General features: G+C 40.6%; 1 protein-coding gene across 1 annotated transcript in view; it reads left to right on the forward strand.

The window, feature by feature from the left end:
* Nucleotides 1-10234: 10234 nt before the first annotated feature.
* Nucleotides 10235-15000, forward strand: part of gatm (glycine amidinotransferase (L-arginine:glycine amidinotransferase)) — a 12721-nt gene continuing 7955 nt past the window's right edge. Inside the window, exons 1-2 of the mRNA XM_058387401.1 lie at nt 10235-10370; nt 12107-12319. Of these exons, the coding sequence (XP_058243384.1) occupies nt 10302-10370; nt 12107-12319 (282 nt within the window). The 5' untranslated portion in view covers nt 10235-10301. The remainder of the gene's footprint in view (nt 10371-12106; nt 12320-15000) is intronic.

The raw sequence follows: 15000 nt of genomic DNA on the forward strand, positions 1-15000 counted from the left end.
TACAGACATATACTCAAACACACCTCTTACACACACAGCACACACACACACATAGTCAAACACACCCCTTACACATGCATACACACACACACCACAAACACACACACAAATATACTGAAACACACCTTTTACACACACACACATATTCTCAAACACACTCCTTACACACACATATACACACACACACACACCGCACACACATAAATACTCACCCCCACACACACACACCCATATATTCAAACACAACCTAAATACACACACACCACACACACACATACACTATATTGCCAAAAGTATTCACTCACCCATCCAAATAATCAGAATCAGGTGTTCCAATCACTTCCATGGCCACAGGTGTATAAAATCAAGCACCTAGGCATGCAGACTGTTTTTACAAACATTTGTGAAAGAATGGGTCGCTCTCAGGAGCTCAGTGAATTCCAGCGTGGAACTGTGATAGGATGCCACCTGTGCAACAAATCCAGTCGTGAAATTTCCTCACTCCTAAATATTCCACAGTCAACTGTCAGCTGTATTATAAGAACGTGGAAGTGTTTGGGAACGACAGCAACTCAGCCACGAAGTGGTAGGCCACGTAAACTGACGGAGCGGGGTCAGCGGATGCTGAGGCGCATAGTGCGAAGAGGTCGCCAACTTTCTGCAGAGTCAATCGCTACAGACCTCCAAACTTCATGTGGCCTTCAGATGAGCTCAAGAACAGTGCGCAGAGAGCTTCATGGAATGGGTTTCCATGGCCGAGCAGCTGCATCCAAGCCATACATCACCAAGTGCAATGCAAAGCGCCGGATGCAGTGGTGTAAAGCACGCCGCCACTGGACTCTAGAGCAGTGGAGACGCGTTCTCTGGAGTGACGAATCGCGCTTCTCCATCTGGCAATCTGATGGACGAGTCTGGGTTTGGCGGTTGCCAGGAGAACGGTACTTGTCTGACTGCATTGTGCCAAGTGTAAAGTTTGGTGGAGGGGGGATTATGGTGTGGGGTTGTTTTTCAGGAGCTGGGCTTGTCCCCTTAGTTCCAGTGAAAGGAACTCTGAATGCTTCAGCATACCAAGACATTTTGGACAATTCCATGCTCCCAACTTTGTGGGAACAGTTTGGAGCTGGCCCCTTCCTCTTCCAACATGACTGTGCACCAGTGACCAAAGCAAGGTCCATAAAGACATGGATGACAGAGTCTGGTGTGGAGGAACTTGACTGGCCTGCACAGAGTCCTGACCTCAACCCGATAGAACACCTTTGGGATGAATTAGAGCGGAGACTGAGAGCCAGGCCTTCTCGTCCAACATCAGTGTGTGACCTCACAAATGCGCTTCTGGAAGAATGGTCAAAAATTCCCATAAACACACTCCTAAACCTTGTGGACAGCCTTCCCAGAAGAGTTGAAGCTGTTATAGCTGCAAAGGGTGGACCGACGTCATATTGAACCCTATGGATTAGGAATGGGATGTCACTTAAGTTCATATGCGAGTCAAGGCAGGTGAGCGAATACTTTTGGCAATATAGTGTATACTCAAACACATCCCTTACACACACACTGCACACACACACTGCACACACACATATACTTAAACACACCCCTTACACACACACCCCCCAAACACACCCCACACACACACTGCACACACACACTGCACACACACACTGCACACACACACTGCACACACACATATACTCAAACACATCCCTTACACACACACTGCACACACACACTGCACACACACATATACTTAAACACACCCCTTACACACACACCCCCCAAACACACCCCACACACACACACACATATAAACACACACACCCAAAACACACACATATATACCCCCCACACACAAACAGACCCCTTACACACACATACACCCACTCCAAACACACAAACACATCCCACACACACATGCACATATGTTCACACACACCCCAAACACACATACACACACACACATCCCAAACACCCACACACACACACACATATATACACACACACTCAAACTGCTGTACACAAACACTGCTCAATGAAACATGATCCTTCTCTCTCACACCACACACACACACACACACACACACAGGTTAAAATAGTCAGTGGTTCATTTTCAGTAGGTCACATGGCTGAAGTATGAATGAAGGAACTCGTCAGACTGACTAAAAATTGGGGAAAATCTGCAGATATTCAGAATAAAGGAATAAAATAATTGTCACTAACTGTCACAATAAAACAGTGTGTGTGTGTGTGTGTGTGTGTGTGTTAATCAGATTCTGGTGACACAAAGAGAGATGTGTGTGCTGTTTATAACATTTATATTACATGTATATTAACATATCATCCACTTTATTCCCAAAACTAACATTAGATCCTAAGAGAAACACCTTTCCCCCCTTTTTGTCTTTATTATTTCAACCATAAAGAAGTCACAGCTGTAGCACCAGATAGTACACACCTGAATCCTTCACATCTGCTTGTTTTCTTTCACAATTTCACAATTTTAATATTCTGTTATAAAAAATATTTATAAAGTGACCCAGAGAAGTTGTGGTGTTGGATTAAAGCTGCCCACAGCTGCTCCAGTGAGGGATATATTTAGATCACTGCTCATTCTGTCTAATCACATGATTCTCTAACAGCAGGTGTCAAGTTCAGCTTCAAAAGTCTGCACGTACACACACACACACACACACACACTCAAAACCTGAACACAACTCGGATATCAGTGGTAAGATTCCACAAAATCCTCCACAAAACACAAAAATGTAATGGATTCTTCCAAAAGCCAGAATCTGAGAAACACTTCACATCCAATCAGATCTCAACACACACACACACACACACACAACCCAAAAACACAACACTACAAACAAACACAAACAATCCATTAAAAACAAACACAGTAACACAGAATAGCCCTATTCAGCTGGGATTAGTTTTCAATGTGGAAATATAAGTATATATATATATATATATATATATATATATATGTACTATTTAATGTTCTACACACTGAGCAGTTACTATAAATCCTGTCTGAACCCAGTGTTGCCAGATTGAGCGGGTTGATAAAATTTGGGATGGTTTTTGATGCAATAGCGGGTTTCTATTTTTGACTATAAACATGATATTTTATTAATTTTCCATTCAAACGAACTTTACAATAAAGTATAATATGTAATGTTGAGTTTTTAATAATATGGTTCAGTTTTTAAGCCAGTAAGGTTGAGGAGAGTCCTGTCCAGACTTCAGTCCTGATTGGTGGGTTGTTGTAATCGTTAAGCCAATATCACAATGTTATTAACAAAGTGTTTTTATCATCATCATGCCAAAGTTGAGGAAATCTAGAATGTTCTACAGTAAAGAATGGGAGAGCAACATGTTTATGATATTTCAAGAAACGTTCTCATCAGTTCTGTGAAGATTCTCTGCATTTAGGTAAGCGTGTTTATACATTATTATTCTGATATAAAATTCTTATATCATGTTTGATAATTAAATAAAACATATACAGGTAGCTAACCCATATGTTTCCTGTTTGTTATTGTATAAGTTATCACAGTATGCGTTGTGGGCTGGTATTTATTAAAATGGGAAGGGTTTAAGCTGGAAATCTTCAATCTGGCAACACTGTCTGAACCGATATTGTTAAAGACTGCATTATTTCCTGCAATAAAATTTTTTTTAGTATGAAGATAAAAAGATACTCCAGGAAACACAAAAGCCTAAAAGACAGAAGAGTAAAAATGAAAGATAACGTTTAAGACATCAGTGAAGATTTTAGCATGCAGGGTTTTAAGTGAGTACAAGATAGGGGTGGCTGGGACATTCAACCATAGTGGAAAACCACCAACCTGGCAACCCTGATGACTAGGCAGTTAAGGACATGCTACAAATGTCACGTCTCCACATGCATCCCAGATTTCCTCTGTACGTGGTCTGAGTGACCAGATCTCCAGACGGATTTGACCTGGTCATTCTCGCACTGATCCGTTTCACCTTAACACTGGTGCTGCAGACACGCCCAGCCCTAAACATCACAAACCAGCTCAAATCAGCCAGCTATACACACCTGACACTCACCCCGCTGCTCCAAACACACACACACACACACGTGAATATTATTCAACATACTGAACATGTAATTAAAATGAAAATTATTTATGAGACAGCTGTGCCAAACACACACACACACACACACACACACACTCTGGGAGAGTAACAGCTGTTCTTCACATTCCACTGAGAATGCCATAACACACACACACACACAAACACACAAACACACAAACACACACAGTAAAAGTGTGGAAAGGGAAAGGACATTTGGTGCAGAAACTGTTTGGCAGCTTGGCTGAGGATTTTTAGATAGACACATTGCTGTGTGTGTGTGTGTGTGTGTGTGTGTGTGTGTGTGTGTGTGTGTGTGTGTACGTCATTATTGGATCTAAAAGTTGATGACAGGAACATGCAATACAGCAGGTAACTCTGTTCTGTAGCATGAGATTATAAATCATTATAAACACTGAGAGTGGGATTATAAATCATTATAAACAGTGAGAGTGGGATTATAAATCATTATAAACACTGAGAGTGGGATTATAAATCATTATAAACACTGAGAGTGGGATTATAAATCATTATGAAGACACTGAGAGTGGGATTATAAATCATTATAAACACTGAGAGTGGGATTATAAATCATTATAAACACTGAGAGTGGGATTATAAATCATTATAAACAGTGAGAGTGGGATTATAAATCATTATAAACACTGAGAGTGGGATTATAAATCATTATGAAGACACTGAGAGTGGGATTATAAATCATTATAAACACAGAGAGTGGGATTATAAATCATTATAAACACTGAGAGTGGGATTATAAATCATTATAAACACTGAGAGTGGGATTATAAATCATTATAAACACTGAGAGTGGGATTATAAATCATTATAAACACTGAGAGTGGGATTATAAATCATTATAAACACTGAGAGTGGGATTATAAATCATTATAAACACTGAGAGTGGGATTATAAATCATTATAAAGACAGTGAGGTGGTGTAAAATGAAGTGCTAAATCAGCAGAGAGACAGAGAGGAATATTGAAAGTTCAGCCTGCAAATAAACCAAAGGCTGCTGATAAACTCATCAACACAGTGTGTGTGTGTGTGTTTGTGTGTGTGTGTGTGTGTGTGTGTATGTGTGTGTGTGTGTGTGTGTGTATGTGTGTGTGTGTGTGAACTCTGCCCCTCTGGTGATGTGACCAAAAGTCCACACTAGCTGAGGTTCTGAATTGAAGTTCACTAGAAAATAAAGGCTTCTTATACAGAGCACTCGATTGAGGAGGAAAAACTCGTTATTGTATAAGTTATCACAGTATGCGTTGTGGGCTGGTATTTATTAAAATGGGAAGGGTTTAAGCTGGAAATCTTCAATCTGGCAACACTGTCTGAACCGATATTGTTAAAGACTGCATTATTTCCTGCAATAAATTTTTTTTTAGTATGAAGATAAAAAGATACTCCAGGAAACACAAAAGCCTAAAAGACAGAAGAGTAAAAATGAAAGATAACGTTTAAGACATCAGTGAAGATTTTAGCATGCAGGGTTTTAAGTGAGTACAAGATAGGGGTGGCTGGGACATTCAACCATAGTGGAAAACCACCAACCTGGCAACCCTGATGACTAGGCAGTTAAGGACATGCTACAAATGTCACGTCTCCACATGCATCCCAGATTTCCTCTGTACGTGGTCTGAGTGACCAGATCTCCAGACGGATTTGACCTGGTCATTCTCGCACTGATCCGTTTCACCTTAACACTGGTGCTGCAGACACGCCCAGCCCTAAACATCACAAACCAGCTCAAATCAGCCAGCTATACACACCTGACACTCACCCCGCTGCTCCAAACACACACACACACACACGTGAATATTATTCAACATACTGAACATGTAATTAAAATGAAAATTATTTATGAGACAGCTGTGCCAAACACACACACACACACACACACACACACACACACACACACACACTCTGGGAGAGTAACAGCTGTTCTTCACATTCCACTGAGAATGCCATAACACACACACACACACAAACACACAAACACACACAGTAAAAGTGTGGAAAGGGAAAGGACATTTGGTGCAGAAACTGTTTGGCAGCTTGGCTGAGGATTTTTAGATAGACACATTGCTGTGTGTGTGTGTGTGTGTGTGTGTGTGTGTGTGTGTGTGTGTGTACGTCATTATTGGATCTAAAAGTTGATGACAGGAACATGCAATACAGCAGGTAACTCTGTTCTGTAGCATGAGATTATAAATCATTATAAACACTGAGAGTGGGATTATAAATCATTATAAACACTGAGAGTGGGATTATAAATCATTATAAACACTGAGAGTGGGATTATAAATCATTATAAACACTGAGAGTGGGATTATAAATCATTATAAACACTGAGAGTGGGATTATAAATCATTATGAAGACACTGAGAGTGGGATTATAAATCATTATAAAGACACTGAGAGTGGGATTATAAATCATTATAAACACTGAGAGTGGGATTATAAATCATTATAAACACTGAGAGTGGGATTATAAATCATTATAAACACAGAGAGTGGGATTATAAATCATTATAAACACTGAGAGTGGGATTATAAATCATTATAAACACTGAGAGTGGGATTATAAATCATTATAAACACTGAGAGTGGGATTATAAATCATTATAAACACTGAGAGTGGGATTATAAATCATTATAAACACTGAGAGTGGGATTATAAATCATTATAAACACTGAGAGTGGGATTATAAATCATTATAAACACTGAGAGTGGGATTATAAATCATTATAAACACCGAGAGTGGGATTATAAATCATTATAAACACTGAGAGTGGGATTATAAATCATTATAAACACTGAGAGTGGGATTATAAATCATTATGAAGACACTGAGAGTGGGATTATAAATCATTATAAAGACACTGAGAGTGGGATTATAAATCATTATAAACACTGAGAGTGGGATTATAAATCATTATAAACACTGAGAGTGGGATTATAAATCATTATAAACACTGAGAGTGGGATTATAAATCATTATAAACACTGAGAGTGGGATTATAAATCATTATCAAGACACTGAGAGTGGGATTATAAATCATTATAAACACCGAGAGTGGGATTATAAATCATTATAAACACCGAGAGTGGGATTATAAATCATTATAAACACTGAGAGTGGGATTATAAATCATTATAAACACCGAGAGTGGGATTATAAATCATTATAAACACCGAGAGTGGGATTATAAATCATTATAAACACTGAGAGTGGGATTATAAATCATTATAAACACTGAGAGTGGGATTATAAATCATTATAAACACAGAGAGTGGGATTATAAATCATTATAAACACTGAGAGTGGGATTATAAATCATTATAAACACCGAGAGTGGGATTATAAATCATTATAAACACTGAGAGTGGGATTATAAATCATTATAAAGACAGTGAGGTGGTGTAAAATGAAGTGCTAAATCAGCAGAGAGACAGAGAGGAATATTGAAAGTTCAGCCTGCAAATAAACCAAAGGCTGCTGATAAACTCATCAACACAGTGTGTGTGTGTGTGTGTGTGTGTGTATGTGTGTGTGTGTGTGTGTATGTGTGTGTGTATGTGTGTGTGTGTGTGTGTGTGAACTCTGCCCCTCTGGTGACGTGACCAAAAGTCCACACTAGCTGAGGTTCTGAATTGAAGTTCACTAGAAAATAAAGGCTTCTTATACAGAGCACTCGATTGAGGAGGAAAAACTCTCCCTTTAACCCTCAAGTGTTAAGATGTGTTTAGGTGTTTAAGAGCTAACGGTGTTAGAGATGCTGTGTGCCACGCCCTCGCCCAGTCTACACAACCCTGGCAGGGTCCTAGTGTCCTAGCTATATCCTAGCTATATTTCTGAACAGTGAAGAGTTTAGAACCAGAGCCTTTTTATCAACTGTGGAAGATCACCACCTTCACTCACACCAGGATGATCTAAGGCGAGATTCTGGTGATACATCAGGTGTGTTTGAGCTGGTGCTGGTGGTGCTGCTAAAATATTATCATTTTGCTGGAAGTGATGATCTATGAGATTACAGGGAGAATCTTCTGGAATTATTTTGTACTTTCTCTTAGATGTACCATAATCCTGGTGTCTGTAAGACGAGGAGATACAAACACCAGAGAGTGGGATTAGAAGCACAAACACTCTGAGACCCTGACTGTGATTGCTCTGTATCCTTCAGCAGGTTCATTGAAGTTCACGGAGACTCTCAGTGAGACGTGGAGCTGTTTTTATCTGCAGAAACTCAGGAGGGTTCTAACTGCTGCACCTCAAAATATCTGTGAGGTGAAATCTAACACAACCCTCTCACACTCCACCATGATCTACATTAGCATGAGCTCAACTTAACGTTAGCATGAGCCAGATTAATGATATGATGACAAACCCACACTACAAACAGTATCATTCTTTACAATTAGCATGACAATGTGCGGTTACACTAATGCTAGTGCGAGGCATGAATCTGGACTGATATCAACGGTTGGTATGAGCCTAGCATCAAGATTAGCATGTGATTGGCCTGATCTTATCATAACGCTGGTGTGTCATCTGTGTTAGCTTAGCCTACTTTTATGTTTTGAATTATGTTAGCAGGAAGTTTAACAACTTTCTGCTGCCAGGTTTCAGATATGTGTGTGTGTGTGTGTGTGAGTGACTCGATAATAGCTGATTACAGCCCAACACAGGCTTTATCACACTGATAAACATGTTTAAACCCAGTGACCAATGTTACATAAACACACACCTCAACTACACAACACACACATACACACACAAACACACACCTCAACTACACAACACACACATACACACACAAACACACACCTCAACTACACAACACACACATACACACACAAACACACACACACAAAGAGAAAAAACAGCATAGGTTCATCAATGCACAGCTGAAGTGTGGGACAATACAGTGTACACACACGTACACACTTACGTACACACACACACGCTAACCTCATTTGGATCTCGCCTTACTAAACTGACGTTACACACAGCTTCAAGGTTAGAGTGAGCGTTAGATAAGTGTGTGAGCTGATATGGAGACTGTACAATTTACGAGCAGGAGCTCATATAACACACACACACACACACACACACACACCAGGCATTTGTAACTCCTGTGCTAATTTTACGGCTCTGTAATTCAACCTTCCCTCCATGTTATGAAGATCACCACATCCCCACTCTCTCCATCAGGAACTTTCATCACTTCCAGACTCGGAGGTTTTCACTCGTGCCAGCGTGAGTGAGCGGTCAGATATTCAGCTCAATGGATAAAAACCTGACCATTCACATCAACACACCCATGTGCTGCTGCATGTTACATTTCCAGCATTCATTCTTTCATCCTTAGTAACCGCCTGGTCAGGGTGCTGATTATTTACACTAGCCTGCTAGCTTGATTATTAGCCTGCTAGATTTTGTCCATATTTGAGTATAAATCACTACTTGTGAAGGATTATAAACTCCACTGGACCATACCATTCCTACTGATGGGGGTTTAAGGGGTTTATTACACTGTTACTGGGACTCAGTGATGTCAATCTTAATAAATAACAACAACAACAACCTATGTGGATAAAGGCAGTGTGTAACGCATCATATACACACAGATACACAATACACACAGATACACATCAATACACATTAACACACAACACAGAGACAAGGAGAGAGAGTGAGACAGGTGGACAGGGAAAGACAGACAGATAAAAAAGAGAGACAATAAGAGTCAAAGAGACAGATACCGTGTGAATCAGACAGAGAGAGAGAGAGAGAGAGAGAGAGAGAGCGAGAGAGAGAGAAAGGAGAGATAGACAGAGAGAGACAGACAGACAAATACAGTGCAACTCAGACAGAGAGACTGCGATAAAGAGAGAGAGACAGAGAGAAAAGGAGTATATGTGTGTTTGAGAGAGAGAGTAAGAGAGAGAGAGTGTGTGTGTATGTGTGAGAGAGAGAGAGAGAGAGAGAGAGAGAGAGAGACAGGTGATAAGAATGTGCTGGTGCAGGGTGTGGGGTTTCTCGGGGCGTCAGGTTGCGTGAGGAATGCGAGCGCTGTGCTATATAACACGGCTCTCTGCTCACTCACTGCACTTTACTCCATACACACAGCCGTGCATGCTGCAGGAATTACCCACAATCCCCCGAGCAGGAACATGCTGAGAGTACGCTGTCTGAGAGGAGGGAGCCGAGGAGCCGAGGCCGCTCACTTAATCGGAGCCATGGTCAGTACACACAACTGTAACATTCACATTACACACACACACACACACACACACACACTCAGGATCAGATGACTTCAGCAAAGGAAAAAAAAATCCCCACTAATTTAAGTTAACTTTGGAGTCTATCACAAAGACCTTTTTTTCATTTAATTTAGGGTTTGGTGTAGTAGAGGGTTTGGCAATTTTCTGACCACGGGAAGTACCTGAAATAGCCACTGTATAATAGGTCACTTCACTTCACTGGACATAAACAAATTCAATTACAACTCAATGACAGGAGTACAACAAACACAGCCATCCTGTCTGTTCACTCCTGACTGGATCACTGGTGATCATTTACTTTTAGAACTCTTGGTGTAGATGAAACAGTCAGAGATTTCAGATATCTTTCATCCAACTGAATGACCACAAGATGGTGAAATGTTTCGTTCCAACTATAATGCAATTTTCAATTTATTTCTAGAGAGCTTTTAACACTGGACGTTGTCTCAAACGCAGCTTTACACAAGTCTAGAAACACAGAATAAAATTTTTTACTAGCATTTATCCCCAATGAGAAGCCTGAGGTGAGGGTGGAGAGGAGAAACTCCCTGTGAGGATCTGAGGAAGAAACCTTGAGAGGAACCAGGCTCAGAAGGAAACCTCATCCTCATCTGGGTGACACTGGACAGTAAATAATGTAAATGTAAATAATGTCCTTTCTACAACAGCAACCAGGAACTAATAGGTCAGTGTAGCTGAGGTCATTATAGATATATTATGGTTCTGTCCACAGCAGTCCACTAGGTCACACAGAATGACCACTCAGATCTATCCACAGCAGCAGCAGTGAGCTGCCAGGTTTCCGATCAGTGTGTGCGTGCATCACTGTTCCCTCAACAGCTCAATGCATGCTGAAACATACTATTATTAATTAATTAATCAATCAATTAATTAATTAATGGCAACATTTGTATCAGTATACATTTATATAAAAATATGCATTAATTATTTAAGATATAAACACGATTTATTCCTGAAACATTTTTCATTTTTAATTATAAATAATGTAAACATCTACACATTAAGCTCTTCTAACATTACACTCTTATTGCACCCGTCTTCTTGTTTAGTCTTCCCAAGTAAATAACCCTTGTGTGTGTAAAAAAGAGAAACACAGAATCGGGGCTTTTTCTCACCTCCTGTTCATCACGAGTGACCAACTGACTGCTGACCTTTGTGTCAGTTAACATGTCGCTCTTATCGGCCTTATCGCTGATGGACAGATTTATACCTCTGCAGCTGTGAGACTTGTGGAGATGCCAAAGTGCACTTTTGTAGGAAAAAATCCAGGATCAATCATGCAGTTCTTCATCAATCTATTTATTTATTTATTTATTTATTTATTTATTTATTTATTTATTTATGTGTTGTTATTTCAAATTCCTTTCCTCTTCATATTCATTCAGTCATCACTGTTATCTACTCACTTACCCAAAAAACTGCATTCGGTTCTTCTCCATGTGTTCATTCATAACTTCTCTCTCAGTTAGTCATCACCATTTAAACACAATCTGATATATATATATATTCATTTCCTTCCACAAAAGGACATTCTGGTGTGAAGATTTGATATGACTGGAGTTGAAGCAGTATTTTTCCAGCTGTAGTTATGAGGGTGTATTAATGAGCTGTATGGAGATGTAGTTTTCAGTTTGAAACTGATTATTGCTGAATCAGAGTGTTCTTTTATCTAGATGGGTCGTACCGTGTCCCGCTGGGTTCAGAAGGCGTTTCAGAGCTCGAGCTCGGCCGCTGCGGTCAGATCCCACACAGTGGAGGTGACCGTCACCGAGCCCGTACCTGATGAGTGTCCGGTCTGCAGTTATAACGAGTGGGACCTGCTGGAGGAAGTGATTGTAGGGCGCGCGGAAAACGCATGCGTTCCTCCATTTACTGTCGAGGTCAAGGTACAGACAACGAGCATTCACTCGCTCATTCACTCATTTACTCACACACAGTCAGTCACTCACTCATTTACTCACACAGTCAGTCACTCACTCATTTACTCACACAGTCACTCACTCATTTACTCACACAGTCACTCACTCATTTACTCACACAGTCACTCACTCATTTACTCACACAGTCACTCACTCATTTACTCACACAGTCACTCACTCATTTACTCACACAGTCAGTCACTCACTCATTTACTCACACAGTCAGTCACTCACTCATTTACTCACACAGTCAGTCACTCACTCATTTACTCACACAGTCAGTCACTCATTTACTCACACACAGTCAGTCACTCACTCATTTACTCACACAGTCAGTCAGTCACTCATTTACTCACACAGTCAGTCAGTCACTCATTTACTCACACAGTCACTCACTCATTTACTCACACAGTCACTCACTCATTTACTCACACAGTCAGTCAGTCACTCATTTACTCACACAGTCACTCACTCATTTACTCACACAGTCACTCACTCATTTACTCACACAGTCAGTCAGTCACTCATTTACTCACACAGTCACTCACTCATTTACTCACACAGTCACTCACTCATTTACTCACACAGTCAGTCAGTCACTCATTTACTCACACAGTCACTCACTCATTTACTCACACAGTCAGTCAGTCACTCATTTACTCACACAGTCACTCACTCATTTACTCACACAGTCACTCACTCATTTACTCACACAGTCACTCACTCATTTACTCACACAGTCAGTCAGTCACTCATTTACTCACACAGTCACTCACTCATTTACTCACACAGTCACTCACTCATTTACTCACACAGTCACTCACTCATTTACTCACACAGTCAGTCAGTCACTCATTTACTCACACAGTCACTCACTCATTTACTCACACAGTCACTCACTCATTTACTCACACAGTCAGTCAGTCACTCATTTACTCACACAGTCACTCACTCATTTACTCACACAGTCACTCACTCATTTACTCACACAGTCAGTCAGTCACTCATTTACTCACACAGTCAGTCAGTCACTCATTTACTCACACAGTCACTCACTCATTTACTCACACAGTCAGTCAGTCACTCATTTACTCACACAGTCAGTCAGTCACTCATTTACTCACACAGTCACTCACTCATTTACTCACACAGTCAGTCAGTCACTCATTTACTCACACAGTCACTCACTCATTTACTCACACAGTCAGTCAGTCACTCATTTACTCACACAGTCACTCACTCATTTACTCACACAGTCACTCACTCATTTACTCACACAGTCACTCACTCATTTACTCACACAGTCAGTCAGTCACTCATTTACTCACACAGTCAGTCAGTCACTCATTTACTCACACAGTCAGTCAGTCACTCATTTACTCACACAGTCACTCACTCATTTACTCACACAGTCAGTCAGTCACTCATTTACTCACACAGTCACTCACTCATTTACTCACACAGTCACTCACTCATTTACTCACACAGTCACTCACTCATTTACTCACACAGTCACTCACTCATTTACTCACACAGTCACTCACTCATTTACTCACACAGTCAGTCACTCACTCATTTACTCACACAGTCAGTCACTCATTTACTCACACACAGTCAGTCACTCACTCATTTACTCACACAGTCAGTCAGTCACTCATTTACTCACACAGTCAGTCAGTCACTCATTTACTCACACAGTCACTCACTCATTTACTCACACAGTCAGTCAGTCACTCATTTACTCACACAGTCAGTCAGTCACTCATTTACTCACACAGTCACTCACTCATTTACTCACACAGTCAGTCAGTCACTCATTTACTCACACAGTCAGTCAGTCACTCATTTACTCACACAGTCACTCACTCATTTACTCACACAGTCACTCACTCATTTACTCACACAGTCAGTCAGTCACTCATTTACTCACACAGTCAGTCAGTCACTCATTTACTCACACACAGTCACTCACTCATTTACTCACACAGTCAGTCAGTCACTCATTTACTCACACAGTCACTCACTCATTTACTCACACAGTCACTCACTCATTTACTCACACAGTCACTCACTCATTTACTCACATAGTCACTCACTCATTTACTCACACAGTCACTCACTCATTTACTCACACAGTCACTCACTCATTTACTCACACAGTCACTCACTCATTTACTCACACAGTCAGTCTGTCACTCATTTACTCACACAGTCAGTCAGTCACTCATTTACTCACACAGTCACTCACTCATTTACTCACACAGTCACTCACTCATTTACTCACACAGTCACTCACTCATTTACTCACATAGTCACTCACTCATTTACTCACACAGTCACTCACTCATTTACTCACACAGTCACTCACTCATTTACTCACACAGTCAGTCACTCATTTACTCACACAGTCAGTCACTCATTTACTCACACAGTCAGTCACTCACTCATTTACTCACACAGTCACTCACTCATTTACTCACACAGTCAGTCAGTCACTCATTTACTCACACAGTCAGTCAGTCACTCATTTACTCACACAGTCAGTCAGTCACTCATTTACTCACACAGTCAGTCACTCACTCATTTACTCACACAGTCACTCACTCATTTACTCACACAGTCACTCACTCATTTACTCACACAGTCAC

This window comes from Hemibagrus wyckioides, linkage group LG04 (genome assembly GCF_019097595.1).
Source record: "Hemibagrus wyckioides isolate EC202008001 linkage group LG04, SWU_Hwy_1.0, whole genome shotgun sequence".
Taxonomy (NCBI): Eukaryota; Metazoa; Chordata; class Actinopteri; order Siluriformes; family Bagridae; genus Hemibagrus; species Hemibagrus wyckioides.